The 16,592-nt window shown below is 43.7% G+C and overlaps 1 protein-coding gene across 5 annotated transcripts in view; it reads left to right on the plus strand.

Moving 5' to 3' along the window:
- The window catches only part of LOC117510608 (ubiquitin-associated protein 2-like), a 72,783-nt gene that overhangs the window by 1,305 nt on the left and 54,886 nt on the right, over window positions 1-16,592 (plus strand). For all 5 annotated transcript variants that reach the window (XM_034170396.1, XM_034170397.1, XM_034170399.1 and 2 more), the window contains 6 exons: window positions 7,989-8,205; window positions 11,795-11,834; window positions 12,127-12,259; window positions 12,446-12,503; window positions 14,207-14,426; window positions 14,805-14,896. In XM_034170396.1, coding sequence (XP_034026287.1) covers window positions 7,989-8,205; window positions 11,795-11,834; window positions 12,127-12,259; window positions 12,446-12,503; window positions 14,207-14,426; window positions 14,805-14,896 — 760 coding nt within the window. The remainder of the gene's footprint in view (window positions 1-7,988; window positions 8,206-11,794; window positions 11,835-12,126; window positions 12,260-12,445; window positions 12,504-14,206; window positions 14,427-14,804; window positions 14,897-16,592) is intronic.

Genomic DNA, 16,592 nt, shown 5'->3' on the forward strand with positions numbered 1-16,592 from the left:
ATCAGGAACCATTACGCAAGGTCAAGAATTATGTTCTGCGCTATTGCGTGTAACAGCGCATCGTTACGTTCTGTCACATTGTGAATGAGGCGAATTGTCTCCAAACACACATCCATATTCATCCATCAGCTGCTGAATAATTCAGATCGTTCCAGTTTACTCCTCAAAATCCACAGCAGAAAAACTTTGTGATTGCATGCTTAGTTGTGCTTTGTGCCATGGAGTCGCACAGAGAGTAGGAGGAGACAGAAAGAGCCAGATGTGTGGCTCCACGCGGCTCTCGTCTTGTGTGTTTTCCCAAACATCAGGCACAGTAGCAGCAGGTGGAACACCTGCAGGAGTGCGCTGATGAGCATTGGAATGAAACTTTTAGCGACTTGGCGTCACTGTCCTTCTTCAGCATTGTTGTTGTTGTTGGCAGTTTCCTCGCTTGCGAGGATAGTGGGAAGGCCTTTTTTTTTTTTTTTTTTAAGTTTATTTTATACAAGCCCTCTGGTGGCTGAAAAGTCTGATGCGGGATGCACAAGACCTGTTACACTTGGGGCAAATGAACAGTTGAGTAGGCTGGGCTTGTGCTGCTGCCCGCTCTTTCTGTCTTTGACGCTTCTGGCGTGAGGCCTCACTTCTTTCTGCCTCAAACTTCAGGCTGGCTGATTTGATGCTGGAACGCCAGCTGAGTCTATCTGTAGCTAGATGCTGCCATGACTGATGCTGAATGCCTGCAAGGGAGAGCTGTTTCTTCAGCTGGTCCTTATAGCGCTTTTTGGGGGCCCCTTGGTTTTGTCTCCCTTCCTTGAGCTCGCCAAAGAGAATTAATTTCGGCATGCATGTATCGTCCATCCTGGCTACGTGGCCTGCCCAACGAAGCTGTTGTTTGAGTATAATAGACTCCATGCTGGGCAATTTGGCTCTGGTAAGGATGTCCTCATTTGAGACGTAGTCCTGCCACTTGATCCCGAAGATGTTTCGGAGACAACGCTGATGAAAGCGTTCCAGTAATCTGATCTGCTGGCGATACAGAACCCAGGTTTCAGCTCCATACAGGAGGGTAGGGACCACAATGGCTCTGTAGACCTGCACTTTTGTGGAAAGGCGCAGTGCATCATTCTGCCAGACTTTCTTTGAGAGTCGAACAAAAGAACTGCTGGCCTTGGCAAGACAACTGTCTAGGTCCTTGGCAACAGATGCGTCGTGAGATAACACTACCGAGATACGTGAAGTGCTCTACTGCATTCAGGCTGGTACCCTCGATGTTGATTTGGGGTGGGGTATATGCTGTATGGGGGACCGGCTGATATAGCACTTCTCTTTCTCAGGCTGATGGTGAGGCCGAAGGCTCTTGCTGCTTCAGCAAAACAGTTGACAATGTGCTGCAAGGCTTGCTCCGTATGGGCGACGAGGGCGCAGTCATCTGCGAAGAGCAGCTCCATGATTAGCTGTTCTGTGATCTTAGTGTGGGACAGAAGGCGCCGCAAGTTAAACAGACTTCATCGGTTCTGAAGCGGATATAGATGCCGTCTGTCAAGTCTTCTTTGGCCTCACGAAGCATCATGCTGAAGAAGATGGAGAACAGAGTGGGCGCGAGGATGCAACCTTGTTTAACGCCATTTGAGATAGGGAAGCTGCCGGACAGAGTCCCGTTGTACTTCACTTGTCCCATCTGGCCTTCATGCAGCTGGCGGATGATGGTGAGGAGCTTTGGAGGGCAGCCAAGGCGTGCAAGAATCTTCCACAAACCCTCACAACTGACCGTGTCAAAAGCCTTGGTTAGGTCTATGAAGGCTGCATAAAGGGCCATGTTCTGTTCTCTGCACTTCTCCTGGATCTGTCTCAGGACGAAGATCATGTCGGTGGTTCCCCTGTTGGCCCGAAATCCGCACTGACTCTCGGGAGTATTTTCATGCCCTATGGTAGGGGTAAGCCTGTTGAGCAGCACTCGAGCCAAAATCTTACCTGCTATCGAGAGGAGAGTGATGCCCCGGTAATTAGAACAGTCGGACTTGTCTCCCTTGTTCTTGTACAGGGAGACAATGACCGCATCCCGAAGGTCATGTGGAACCATTTCCTTTTCCCAGCAACTGGAGAAGAGAATCTGAAGCTTGTGGAGGACTGCCTCAGCTCCATTTTGGTACATCTCTGCTGGGATGCCATCTGTGCCAGGAGACTTCCCTGGATTCAGCTGCGTGGTGGCCTTTCGGATCTCTTCAAGTGTTGGGGGGTCATCAAGTTCCCATTTCACCTCCACCTGGGGAATCTTCTCGATTGATGACTCTTGCACAGTACGCTTGTCACTGAAGAGGTTTTCAGTGTTCTGACCAACGCTGCATAATGGTTTCCTTGTCCGTCAGAAGGGTGGAGCCGTCTGAGGAGCACAGGGGTGCTTGCACTTGATGTGCTGGCCCATGGATGGTCTTAAGGGCTTCATAAAAGGAGCGCATGTCTCCGGCATGTTGTTGTGTCTTCTCCGCAAAAGCTAGCCACCAGTCGTTCTGCAGTATGCGGAGCTTGCTTTGCAGTGTGGAGCAGGCATTTCTGTAAGCTGTCTTGGCAGAGTGGTCATCAGGTTTAGCTAAAAAAGTCTTGTGGCAAGCACGTTTCTTTTCTAGTAGTTCCTGGATCTGTGCTTCAGACTCATCAAACCAGTCTTTATTTTTCCTGGCTAAGAAGCCCACTACTTCTGCTGCTGTCTCCTGAAGGATGGTCTTTAATCTCATCCACTGTTGTTCAGGGTCGTCAGGCAGGCCTTCTTCTCCACCCAGTCTCTCCTCTAGTTTGGCCTGGAACTCCATTTTTGTGTCTGTCTTGCAGCTTGTGGACTTGTAGCTTCTTAAACTGTGGGCCTTTCTTCTTAGGAGGGGGCTTGAAAGTGAAAGCAGTCTTGGAACGGACCAAGCGATGATCCGTATAGCAATCCGCGCTAGGCATCACCCTGGTATGTAGTACGTCTCTTCTATCACGCTGTCGCGTCAGAACGCAGTCCAGAAGGTGCCAGTGTTTGGAGCATGGGTGTCTCCAGGTTGCTTTGAATCTCTCTTTCTATTGGAACAGGCTGTTGGTGATCGTCAAGTCATGTGCAGAGCAGAACTCCAGCAGTAGGCGGCCATTGTCGTTACAGTTGCCTATGCCATGTTTCCCTAGCACGTCCTTCCATACATCAGAGTCGTGGCCCACTCTGGCGTTGAAATCTCCCATGATGAGGAGCTTGTCCTGGGTGTCGGCGCTGTAGAAGGTTGTGCAGATCACTGTAGAAAGCCTCCTTAACTCCGATGTCGGCCTGCATGGTTGGGGCATACACACTAACAATAGTGGCAAAATTCTTGTTGTTGATGGGGAGCCGGAGTGACATGAGTCGGTCAGAATGTCCAACTGGCAAACTGTGTAACCTATGTGCTGTGGCGCTCTTAATCATGAACCCGACCCCTGAGAGTCGACGATCTTCTTTAGCCTTCCCTGACCAGAACAGTGTGTGGCCTGTAGCTTCCTCGTTGAGTGACCCTTGGTCTGCAAAGCGCACCTCGCTGAGTGCAGCAATGTCTATGTCAAGCCTTGCTAGCTAGTAGCTGCATCATCATGTTAGCTGTATCATAGTACCTGAATTCTTCAGCATACTGCAGCAATAAAACTTAATGCGGTGCAGCAGGATTTAATTGCGCGCATGTCAGAGAAGAACACCGTCACGCTCTATTAAGTATCACCACTAATAAAGATGGCTCAACACACTCAGTCTTGACCTCCAATGCATGAGGCGAAATGGGGGTGGTGCGTGACATTCGTGGAAGATTTTTTGACAGCCAAAAACATGCTCCACTAAAATCACGACTATCATGCATCAACACGCACTATTAAGGAACCTATTCAGATGCGTTAAGTCACATTAAGATTGTCAGGAATGTGCCAAGAATAAGGCAAATATGACATTTCTATCGCGTCCTGCCTGTGTAAGCGCATCATAAAAATCGGTCTACCCTGCCTTCACTGCGCATGCGTTATTAGCCACGGTTCACAGATTAACACCTCATTTCTGCTTCAAACTGCCTCCAGTCATCATCTATCTCAGCGACAGATATCTGAAGCTTTTGTACAACAATCATTTCCACATAAATTCAGCATTATTTCATTATAAAAGATGGATGAAGCGATCAGACTGCCGCAGCTACATGAGTTGCTAGCTGATCCGTTCACTGTGCATCGGTCATTTCAGAGTGTCACAGTTTCCCAGAGTTTCTGCTTAAAACAGCCTAGTTTCTGCTTAAAACTAACTTTAGAATGATTTAAGAGGTTTTACCTTGTCATCTGATGGTTAATAATCCCATTAATCCATTTGATTGCTTTGGGTAAAGAGACTCTGTCTCAGACGTGCTGCTGTGGTCCGAAATAATGCATGCGCAGTGAAGGCAGGCGGACTGATTTTTAGGGGGTGCTGTTCGGCATGCGACATCGGATTTGGAAACATCTCTGAGACACCACAGTGGATATTAAGTCTCACATTTTCACGTCCTGATAGTGCAACAGATAACAAACAATCGTGCATATGGTGATACAAGCACCAAAGTTGGCACAAATGCTCCTTAGACATTACTCTTTTGAAAATAACGACTGGCCACTTGAATTTTCAATAGGCGTCTAGGTAGGGGTCAATTGAAGAATTACACAGGGGTCAAAATTAAAAATGCTCAAATCATTTTGAAAACTACACTACATTATTTGTCTTATCGTAAAGATTCCAAAAAGGTATAGTTTGGACTATCTATGACTGAATGATCAGGAGTTATGGGGTAAAAACAAAAATGGTGACAAAGGTCAGTTTCAGTTTGTACAGGGGTCAAAAGTTAAAGTTCCTTCAGTTTTGGTAAAAAGTGATCCAAATTATTGGTTGAGCTAATAGGATTAATAAATGGAATAGATTGTGTTGAATGTTTGGTCTCCAAAGTAAAGGTCAAACAAGGTCAACGTCCATTGGATTCTATGACATGTGACATATGTTACTCTGTAACATAACTAAGCATGATACATGGTCCAAACTATTCCTTTTTAAAAACCCTGTTAACTCAACTAATAATTTGCATAATTTTTTTTTACCAAAATTGGAGCAACTTTAACTTTTGACCCCTGTACAAACTGAAACTGACCTTTGTCACCATTTTCGCAGTTTTTACCCCATGACTCCTGATCATTCAGTCATAGATAGTCCAAACTATACCTTTTTGGAATCTTTACGATCATACAAATAATGTGGTGTAGTTTTCAAAATGATTTGAGCATTTTTAATTTTGACCCCTGTGTAATTCTTCAATTGACCCCTACCTAGACGCCTATTGAAAATTCAAGTGGCCAGTCGTTATTTTCAAAAGAGTAATGTCTAAGGAGCATTTGTGCCAACTTTGGTGCTTGTATCACCATTTGCATGATTTTGCTCTAAATATTCTTTTAGCTGCTGCACTATGATCCGAGACTGAAGGATAATGTAACGCAGTGCCACTGCTCAACCACACAGCAGTGAATGAGAGATGCTGTTCCAGATTTTAAAATGAGCTCTGCGTCAAAAATTCATCGGGAATAAATTCAAGTGGGGCTGATTCGACCAAAAGGACTAAAACGCTGACCCGACTTTTTAAAATCATTTATACGGAAAAACTAGCACTCCCGGTAAGTCTTTGATCTTATTATATCATGTTTTTGACGGAACCCGTTGTGTGTTGAAGTTATTCAAGTTATTTCACACAAATCAAAATCTGTTTTTGGTATGAATTTACTTCAGATTGTCTCCATGCAAATCTGATAATGTGATATGTTCAGGGCCGTATATAGGAATGTGAAAGGGGGGTTCAAATCCTTGAGTTGGGGGTCCAGTGGGCCGCAGGGCTCCCAGTGGGGTCGAGGGTCACCGCCCTTGTGGGGGGCTCAGGGGGGCAAAGCCCCCGAAGCAGAAGCTTTTTGAGGATTTCGAGGGGTAAAAAGCTACATAAATTTCATTTTGAAACCCAAAATGTATAATTTTAGGAAATACATTTTTATATACAAATAGTCCTTGCTTGGGATTGGATCAGTTGCCATAAGAACCACCCAGGAAGAACCAAGATAACATTAATGCAAACTTTATACCTGCCTGTCAGTTGACAGGCGTGAAAAAAAAAAACTCGGTTCAAGCTTGGTGCAAGTGCACATGATTCAAATCCATATAGTTTTTGCAAAAAATGAAAAGGTCGGATAGTTTTCTAACAGACCTCGTATTTACGGTATTAATATTCGCGTTTACATTATGAATATGTACGTTATGTATTAAAATAGCGATATTTAATTTGGCGACCTTGTTTAACTTGTGAAATTCGCATAATAAATCCCACGCGAATATTTGCACCTTTACATTATTTGCAACAGGAAGGAGAAGCTCCCTTTATTTCTCAGCTTATACATACAAATGTGTTTTTACAAACCAGACAAGTGTAGTTGTGTGTCTACATGGGTATTTACAAGCCTACTAATCTGTTTGATATCAGAGGAGGATAGGGACCAGGGAGCAAAAATTCTCAACCCCCATGGGAAAAGTTTATCTAGTAGTTTCCCCTTTCATCACTTAAGGGATTACTCTGGCAGAGGAAATTGAAACTTGAGGGTGTGTGATAATAGCTGTGTAACAGTTAGTGCTTGTTGCTTATTATCAATGAAAAGAAAATACATAACGTTGATATCCAGATCAGAAAAAAAATCAGCAGAATTCTCAGGTGGGGGGGGTGAACCCTCTCTATATACGGGCATGACCTGATAAATCTACATTTTATGTTTTTAAATATACCTGAAAATGCACCAGAATGCAGCTGAGATTTCAAATTTCTCTGGCGGAAAACCCCCAGATCCCCCGCCAGGGTCTTTGGGCCTTTGGCCCTTGCCAAAAGCTTTAAAGTTTTTTCTATGGCCCACTTTTGCCACTGTCATTGCTGAAGCCCCATTCACACCGGGGCTGCTCCCAGTTGCTTCCTGTGGTGTCATGACGACGCAGGAATTTCTGCGTCAGGTGCGCGCAGCAGGGGGCAGAGAGGAGGTGAGAATGCAGCCTGCAGGTTCTCTACACAGAGAAGTCAGAGTGCACAGTTTGGCTGCAGTCAGACTGTGCACTCTGACTTCTCTTCTACTTTATATTTGTTCTTGTGCAGAGCTGCAGGGCTGCACTCTGAGTTCTGTTATAGTTTATCTTTCCTCCTTTGACCGCGAGATGCATGCGCGAGTGAACCGTCCTTAAGCAAATTTGGAGATGTCTGGAGTTCTACTTGATGTTGACATGTCCTGTCTCAGGACTTATGTCCTTTTTTGTCCTTTTTTTAACTGTGATGTGAGAGTTTGAGCAGAGAACAAGGAACTAATGCCTGCAGACAGACTTTTTTTTCCCTTTTAATTGTTCACATGTGCGCGCGTGAACGAACGTCCATGAGTGGACTAGAGATGTCCGGACTTTTTACTGGATATTTCTGACAATCAGTCTGTGAGCACGACTTTTATGGATTTTATTTAAACACATTTGTGAGAGAAGAAGCTGCAGCTGCTTCTCAGTTTGTCTCTTCACCAGAGAGCTCCACACAGAGAAGGAGCTGAGCTGCAGTCAGCATTTTTTTTTTTCTGTAGTCTTTTTTTTTTTTTTTTTTTTCCCGCAGCATGTAGCTTTTACTGCATTAAGTACACGGTATAAAAACAATCCTGCGTGATTTATACTGCGGGAACAATGGAACACAGAGGGAATCATAAATTGTCTTCTAGTCACGCCGGGTAACGCCTCTTTGCCTCGATTTGTGCTGGAACCACTTCCTTTCTGCGTCGAGCACAGGACACCAAAAAATTAAACCGCACTGTTGTGGCGCCGAGCTGCATTGTCTCGGCACTGAGTTGCTTCCATGTGGCGTCGACATAATGACATACGGTGCAACTGGGAGCAGCCCCGGTGTGAAAGGGGCTTAAGTTTGTGTGTTTCCATATCTTTCTTCCTGTTCTCTGTCCAGTGAACAGATGACCAGCTTGCCCAGCCTTCCCTCTGTTGCATTAACCAGTACGACGCCCCCCCCTTCCATTGGTCTGCCCAGTGCAGTGCTTCAGTCCTCCTCTTCTACAGTTGCTCCAACAACTATTCGTGTAGAGGGCAATGGGCCGAGGTCCCTCGCACCACATTTGGGTTTCTCACAGAGCAAAGATGTCCCTCCAGCTGCTGGACCTCCCACAGTAAGCAAACAATATAGATTTACTTTGTCAGTACATGGCCTGAAATTCTAAGTGCTCCCTCCCCAAAGGTGCGATAAGTTTACAAAAGCTCACTGCTCGAAGATCTGAGCGTTCTAATAGGGCGCCGCAGTCTCGTTTGAACCCTGCGGGATTTACCGTATTTTCAGCACCATAAGGCGCACCTAAAAGCCTTAAATTTTCACAAAAATCGGCCGTGCGCCCTATAATCCGGTGCGCCTTATGTGCGCACTGAATTCCAAAATCTGTAAAAACGACCGACGTTGTCTTTGTCCGTCGGAATATCGGACCATTTCCCGCTGACACAGGGACGTAATACATAAAGTATGTACGCTGGCAGCGTAGAGTACGTATCCTGGCAGCGATAAACCAATCGGAGAACATTACGTAATACGTAAAGTATGTACGCTGGTAGCGTAGAGTACGGACGCTGCCAGCAATAAACCAATCAGAGAAGAGTCCGTGAGTCCATGGTCCGTACACTTACCTCCGCCACTCCTCCGGTATTTATACTACAGGTATCCTGCAAAACATTTGTTTACGGACCCCCGAAAATGGCGCCAGCGAAGAGACATGCTTACGAGGCACATTTCATACTGCAGGCTATCAGTTACGCGGTTGTTCATGGGAATAGAGCAGCTGCGAGAGAATTCAAGATCAATGAATCGATGGTACGTAAGTGGAGGAAACAAGAAAATGAACTGCGCCAAGTTAAAAAGACCAAACAGAGTTTCCGCGGGAACAAAGCGAGGTAGCCACAGTTGGAGAGACCAACTCGAGCAATGGGTCATCGAACAAAGAACAGCCGGGAGAAGCATCTCTACAGTCACCATTCGGCTGAAGGCAAAAACGATAGCACAAGACATGGGCATCGAAAACTTTGACGGAGGTCCGTCTTGGTGCTTTCGTTTTATGAAAAGGCGCCAGCTCTCTATCCGCGCAAGGACTACCGTGGCGCAGCAACTCCCAGCAGATTACAAAGAAAAGATGGCCATCTTCCGCACCTACTGCAGACACAAGATTACCGAAAAAAAGATCCAGCCCAACCACATCACCAACATGGACGAGGTCCCCCTCATGTTTGACATCCCCATGAACCACACTGTGGAGAAGAAGGGGACCAGCACGGTATCCATACGTACCACAGGCCATGAGAAGTCGGCTTTCACTGTTGTTCTTGGTCGCCATGGTAATGGAGAGAAACTACCACCTATGGTAATTTTTAAGAGGAAGACGCTGCCAAAAGAAATGTTTCCAGCCGGAGTCGTTGTTAAGGCCAATCAAAAGGGCTGGATGGACGAGGAGAAAATGAGTGAGTGGCTGAGAGAAGTGTATGTAAAGAGACCGGATGGTTTTTTCCACGCATCACCGTCCCTGCTGATCTGCGACTCCATGCGCGCCCATCTCACCGCTACTGTAAAAAACCACGTCAAGAAAACTAATTCGGAGCTTGCCATCATTCCGGGAGGACTAACCAAAGAACTCCAACCGCTGGACATTGGTCAGAGTGTAAACAGAGCATTCAAAGTGAAGTTGCGAGCGGCTTGGGAGCAATGGATGACAGACGGCGAACACACCTTCACTAAGACGGGGAGGCAGCGCCGGGCGAGTTACGCCACCATATGTGAATGGATTGTGGATGCCTGGGCTCAGGTTTCTGCTTTAACTGTTGTCCGAGCTTTCGCGAAAGCCGGCATCCTTACTGAACAGCCACCTGGCAACGAGACTGACTTCGACGATGATGAGAGGGAAGATGAGCGGGAACCTGGCGTGGTTGATGGCGAAATTGCCCAGCTGTTCAATTCAGACACAGAAGATGAGGACTTCGATGGATTTGTGACAGAACCATAATAAAAAATGTGAGTACCGTACTGTTAAATACCGGTAGTTCAATGTTGTTAAAAAGTTCAAATAAACTCACTGTTTTGCTTCCGTGACAATAGTAGATACTAGAATAAAGTTCAAATAAACTCACTGTTTTGCTTCCGTGACCTTTTTTTTTGTACACTGTATGTTTTAGCGTGCGCCTTTTGTAAGGGTTAAGTACCCACTAATTGAGGCCGCGCTTTATAATCCGGTGCGCCTTTTGTAAGGGTTAAGTACCCGCTAATTGGGGACGCACTTTATAATCCGGTGCGCTTTATGGTGCAGAAAATACGGTAACCTCTTATGGGGCCTCCACTCCCGTTGTGCAATATATACACAGCATAACTTCACACAGGCAAATAGTGTACTCTGGGCTGTGAAAACTCCGGATCTGCGAAATTCCACGTATTTCATCATGGGGGGGGGGGGGGGGGGGGGTGTTAGTCTTTTACTCTGTAATCGTGATCGTCACTGAGTTTTTAAAAAGTCTATCGCAGAGTGTTCTCTTATTTTCCGACATTGTGCAAGTTTTATAAGACCGCGGTAGACACTGATCTGTGTGTTACAGATACAAATCAGTGTCCTCAGATCCGCAGAGTTTTGAGGAGAAAAAGGCCTGGCTGTTGCGACAGTTGTTGTAAAGTGGGACTGGTTGGTTGCTGCGGCAACGCTTAAGCTAAATGTAGCATGTGGACATCACAAACCTTTAGAGCTCTAAAGTTTTTAAAAGAACAATTGTGCAGCATGTCTCTGTCACGGACCGACATCAGACAGAGAAGATGGCAAGAATTGTGCAGCATGTCTCTGTCACGGACCGACATCAGACAGAGAAGATGGCAAGAAAGACTGAAAAAGTCTGATAAGGTCAAGAATCCGTGGAATTGTTGCTGGCTTCATCAACACACCTGAAAGATAAAAGAAACAGGAAAAGCGAACTGTGCCCTCAGGAAACACGGTAAGAATGTTTCTCTCTCTGGAAAATGAACATTGTGCTGTTCAAACAGGATTTTAGACAAGATTATGTGACTTTTTCATTAATATAGACTTTCTTTCATTGTGCCCTCCAGACCCCCTGCAAATTTTCCTCGGATTTCACAATTTTCATTTCACAGCCCTGTGTACTGTTTTGTTTTCGGCTGCAATCACCGAAGCAGTCGCTAAAAGTGTTTTTTTTGTTGGTTCCCAGTGGAGAAGAAAAGACGAAGCGAGTGGGAAGACGTGTCGGTAAGTGTTAGCCTACACAGCTAACCAGAGTAGCTGCGTTCTCTCGCCTGCAAAATTGCCTCAACGTTTGTTCTCTGGGTCATAAACAAACCGCAACACATGTCCACTTTCCCACCGCATCATCACTTCTTTGCATTTTTACTTTTTGTGTGTAATTTGCTCAAAAACTCAGAGAAAATGCCATGTTTTTTTCCCCGGAAGTACAGACATTGTCATATGCCGTCATATTTTACCCCTTTACCACCCGCCTTCAAACAAGACTGCGGTGCCCAATAGCCTGTTAGTAGCGTACAGTGGAAACAGACAGTTTAGTGCTTCAAAAACTACTTGGCAGCCTTGTCCTCTTGGTTGCACAATAAAATAATTACAGTAATTCAGTCTGCTTGAAATGTGGATGGGAGCATAATTATTTCCTCTGTTTCTGTCATGATGCACACAAATAGCAGTTAAAACAAATAATTGGTTTTCTTTCTCCTGTTAGAATAGCTACAGTACCACGAAGATACAGAGCACACAGGCGTGTAAGTACTCAGATTTGTCCATTTTAAAGAGCTGTTCTCGTGACCATTAACAGGATGAATTCTTATTTGATAAATGCATTTTGAACGATCTGACAAATTCCACCAGTGAAAGTTGAGATTGGAACGAACGAAAGAACATTCTTAGTTAATTTTGTTCATCTACCAGTATAATGTGTTTTCATTTAGTTTCATTCTATAACTCGTGCCGTAGTCTTACATTACAGTGCAACATACCAAGTGTTCATAGTGGTAGAATTCACATCAGACTTTCTCTCCACTTTTTCTGTGAAAGCCACACCATTACCAGTGTCAAGAGCAGTTAAGACAGATGCTCCTGTTTTAATAAGTGACAGTGCGCCCACCCATCATATACCTTCTTCTGCCGTCACATCTTCCCATTCGACACCCATCTCGTCTCTCAGCAGGTGAGAAATGCTTCAATTATGTCACCTGCTCATTTGTTGGCGTGCTTTTCTATTGGAGATAATGATGCTACAAGCACATATCTTAATCCTCAAATGTGGAAATAATTTCACTGAATCTCTCTGCGCATGGGCACCAAGGCTTCTTCAAATTAAAATTGTCTGACAGTATAATTTTACTCTGTTTAGTCAAGTGACCAGTATCCACTCCTCTGCAGCTGCAATCACCACAAGCTCCTCCCTGATGGTGAGTTTAAATCTACATCCTGTTTCTTGCCCGTGTCCACAGGTGTTATGATTTGGTAGAATTTGTGGTATCTTACATGTTGGAAAAATTTAGATTCTTGTGATTGTGTACTTAGGCTCTGTGTATATACACTTTGCTTCTACAACCCCTGGCAAAAATTATGGAATCACCGGCCTCGGAGGATGTTCATTCAGTTGTTTAATTTTGTAGAAAAAAAGCAGATCACAGACATGACACAAAACTAAAGTCATTTCAAATGGCAACCTTCTGGCTTTAAGAAACACTATAAGAAATCAAGAAAAAAAAATTGTGGCAGTCAGTAACGGTTACTTTTTTAGACCAGGCAGAGGGAAAAAATATGGACTCACTCAATTCTGAGGAATAAATTATGGAATCACCCTGTAAATTTTCATCCCCAAAACTAACACCTGCATCAAATCAGATCTGCTTGTTGACATTGACCCTATGTGTCTTTTTGCAAGGAATGTTTTCACAGTTTTTGCTCTATGGCAAGATGCATTATCATCTTGAAAAATGATTTCATCATCCCCAAACATCCTTTCAATTGATGGGATAAGAAAAGTATCCAAAATATCAACGTAAACTTGTGCATTTATTGATGATGTAATGACAGCCATCTCCCCAGTGCCTTTACCTGACATGCAGCCCCATATCGTCAATGACTGTGGAAATTTACATGTTTTCTTCAGGTAGTCATCTTTATAAATCTCATTGGAACAGCACCAAACAAAAGTTCCAGCATCATCACCTTGCCCAATGCAGATTTGAGATTCATCACTGAATATGACTTTCATCCAGTCATCCACAGTCCACGATTGCTTTTCCTTAGCCCATTGTAACCTTGTTTTTTTTTCTGTTTAGGTGTTAATGATGGCTTTCATTTAACTTTTCTGTATGTAAATCCAATTTCCTTTAGGCGGTTTCTTACAATTCGGTCACAGACGTTGACTCCAGTTTCCTCCCATTCGTTCCTCATTTGTTTTGTTGTGCATTTTCGATTTTTGAGACATATTGCTTTAAGTTTTCTGTCTTGACGCTTTGATGTCTTCCTTGGTCTACCAGTATGTTTGCCTTTAACAACCTGCCCATGTTGTTTGTATTTGGTCCAGAGTTTAGACACAGCTGACTGTGAACAACCAACATCTTTTGCAACATTGCGTGATGATTTACCCTCTTTTAAGAGTTTGATAATCCTCTCCTTTGTTTCAATTGACATCTCTCGTGTTGGAGCCATGATTCATGTCAGTCCACTTGGTGCAACAGCTCTCCAAGGTGTGATCACTCCTTTTTAGATGCAGACGAGCAGATCTGATATGATGCAGGTGTTAGTTTTGGGGATGAAAATTTACAGGGTGATTCCATAATTTATTCCTCAGAATTGAGTTAGTCCATATTTTTTTCCCTCTGCTTGGTCTAAAAAAGTAACCGTTACTGACTGCCACAAATTTTTTTCTTGATTTCTTAGTGTTTCTTAAAGCCAGAAAGTTGCCATTTGAAATGACTTTAGTTTTGTGTCATGTCTGTGATCTGCTTTTTTTCTACAAAATTAAACAACTGAAGGAACATCCTCCGAGGCCGGTGATTCCATAATTATTGCCAGGGGTTGCATGATGATTTTGCATTTACTGTTATTTTGTGTCTGTTTTTTTTTTATTGCAACCTCCCTGCTGTTCTCCTGTTAGATAACCAATGATGACAGCAGCAGCAAACTCCCCACCTTTTCATCATCCAGCCAAGTTGTTAATCCCAGTTCCTCAGCTCCGCTGCCTGTCACCAGCTCTAATGCAAATGGTCTGCACACAACTGGCGCACCAGGTCTAACTCCAAATTGTGCAAGCACCACCAACACTACATTGTCAGCTGCAGGCAGCCGCACAGCACCCCTACTCACCACCACCTCTGGTAAGCTCATGTATCCACAGTTGATCATACTGGACTTTTACACTAGTTTTAAAATTTTGTACTTGTGGCTAGTATTGGCAAAAGTATCAAAATCTTTGATAATACACCTTTCAAAAAAAAAAACTTGACCATATATTTTCTGCAACATCTATGGTATTTAAAGAAAATTTTTTGCCGTTGTCTTACCATTGTGGAGGACCACAGTTCAGTGGGCCAAAGCTGGTGAGGCACCACAATCAGAAGTTTTCAGAAGTAGTACTGTGAAACTGAAAAATGAGCAGACGATGATCATCTGCAAACACTTTTGTTGTTTGTCACTGCTCCTGATATGAAAATTGAAATACATCAGAAACAAACCTCATTACTCCACTGTCTCAGGTAAAGCTCCACCCAACTTGGCCCAAGGAGTACCACCCCTTTTGGCCAACCAGTACATCATGGGCCCTGGTGGCTTGCTCCCTGCTTACCCGGTATTTGCAATCTTTTATACTTATTTCTTTGCGTGCCTTAAATTATTTATTTATTTATTTATTTTGAATATTTGTGACGCCAAAAATTTGTCGTGTTTATGCTCTTTGTAATCGCATGCATATTCAGAACTGTTAAAAACCTTATTTTGCTGTTAATCTGTTTTAAGGTTGTATTTGTTATGGACACTCAGAGCTTTAATGATAAGACCACCTGTTAGTAACATTAACAGTGATGCAATATGTCACTCTGTCTGTACTTTTTATGAGTCTTAGTATTAAACCTGACTCTCTTCCATTTGTTCCCTCCTCATTTAATTTTTGGTATTGATCATAGCATTTTTAGTTGGTTTGTGATTAAAGCCTGGTTTTAACTTCTGCACTGCTGCATGTTAGCATCATCTTGATCAGTGTGCGGAATTTTTTCATGTGCACTCACCTTTATAGTTTGACACTGCTACAGTGCCACATAGAGTATCAGAAATGTAGCGGGGAAGAAGCCAGGAGTTTTCAGCCTGTTAGCATAGTATCGTACCCATCAGGCCAGCTGTGATAGCATGCCAAGGTGCTGTGTGTTGCCTCATATTACATAACTGCCCTGGGTTTTTCTTGGCAGCTACTCCAGCAGAACAGTCCATTCTCTTCTCTTAAAAGTATCCATCTATCTGTGATAACCAAGTGATATGTGGGCATCACAGTCACCTTTACCAGTTGCTGGCCATCCTAAGAACTTAAGCACCTGTGTACTGCATGCACCATGCTTAACCCTCTGGGGTCCAAGGGCATTTTTTGGACAGTTCACTCGCCTGGCATAAATGTATTATTGTTGCTGTTAACACCTCTCCCTGCATCCCACAATCAAGTTTTATGTCTCTTTTTTTTTCAGGACAGCCCGTTCTTTCATAATATATATGCTTTTGTTGTGTTTTATAAGTGTAATAAAGGTTTACAATAAAAAATAACAAAGGAAAAAGTAAAGCGAAAAATAATTTTCCACACATTTATTCAAAACACACAGCGAACTATAATAAACAACTGTTTTGACACTTTATATAGGTAATTTGAGGTCTTTTGTGAAAGACTGTACAACAGAAAAGTTCAAACAATAAACACAAATGCACATTTTGAACAATATATACAAAATGGTCTATACGTTTATGCTCCAGCCTGAGGAGCAGCCCCTCTCCCTCACCCCATTGATATGGTAAACAGTGCTTTATGCTAGAGAGAGAGAGCCACAGAGTAATCCAGTAACATTCAAATGCAAACTAGTGGAGCAATCCTGATAGTTACACACTCTTTGTTTGAACACGTGAGATTGTGATGAGAGTCTCTGTCTACACTTTCGGTGTACGTAATGGTGCAGGGCGCATTTGAGGAGATAGGGGACTATTCAAACGGGCCAACTAGTAAGATGTCACTCCTGAAACTGATCTTTGGTTTATCACGTGAGGTAAACCTGCCCTACGATTGGATTTTGGAAAACCATGTGACGGTGAACCAATTCCGATTGCGCATGTCATCACACAGCTTCTATGAGGAGTACAAAGATGGCCGACGGTGGATTGAAAGTCCGCAGAGCTAACTTTTCAGCAAAAAAAGTATGTTTCTATCTCGTATCATTAAAAAGTTATTTATAATGTAGTAAAGCTTGGTCCCAGTCGTCGTATATGACGGCATCGGCCCCAGAGGGTTAAGG

This window comes from Thalassophryne amazonica, chromosome 5 (genome assembly GCF_902500255.1).
Source record: "Thalassophryne amazonica chromosome 5, fThaAma1.1, whole genome shotgun sequence".
Taxonomy (NCBI): Eukaryota; Metazoa; Chordata; class Actinopteri; order Batrachoidiformes; family Batrachoididae; genus Thalassophryne; species Thalassophryne amazonica.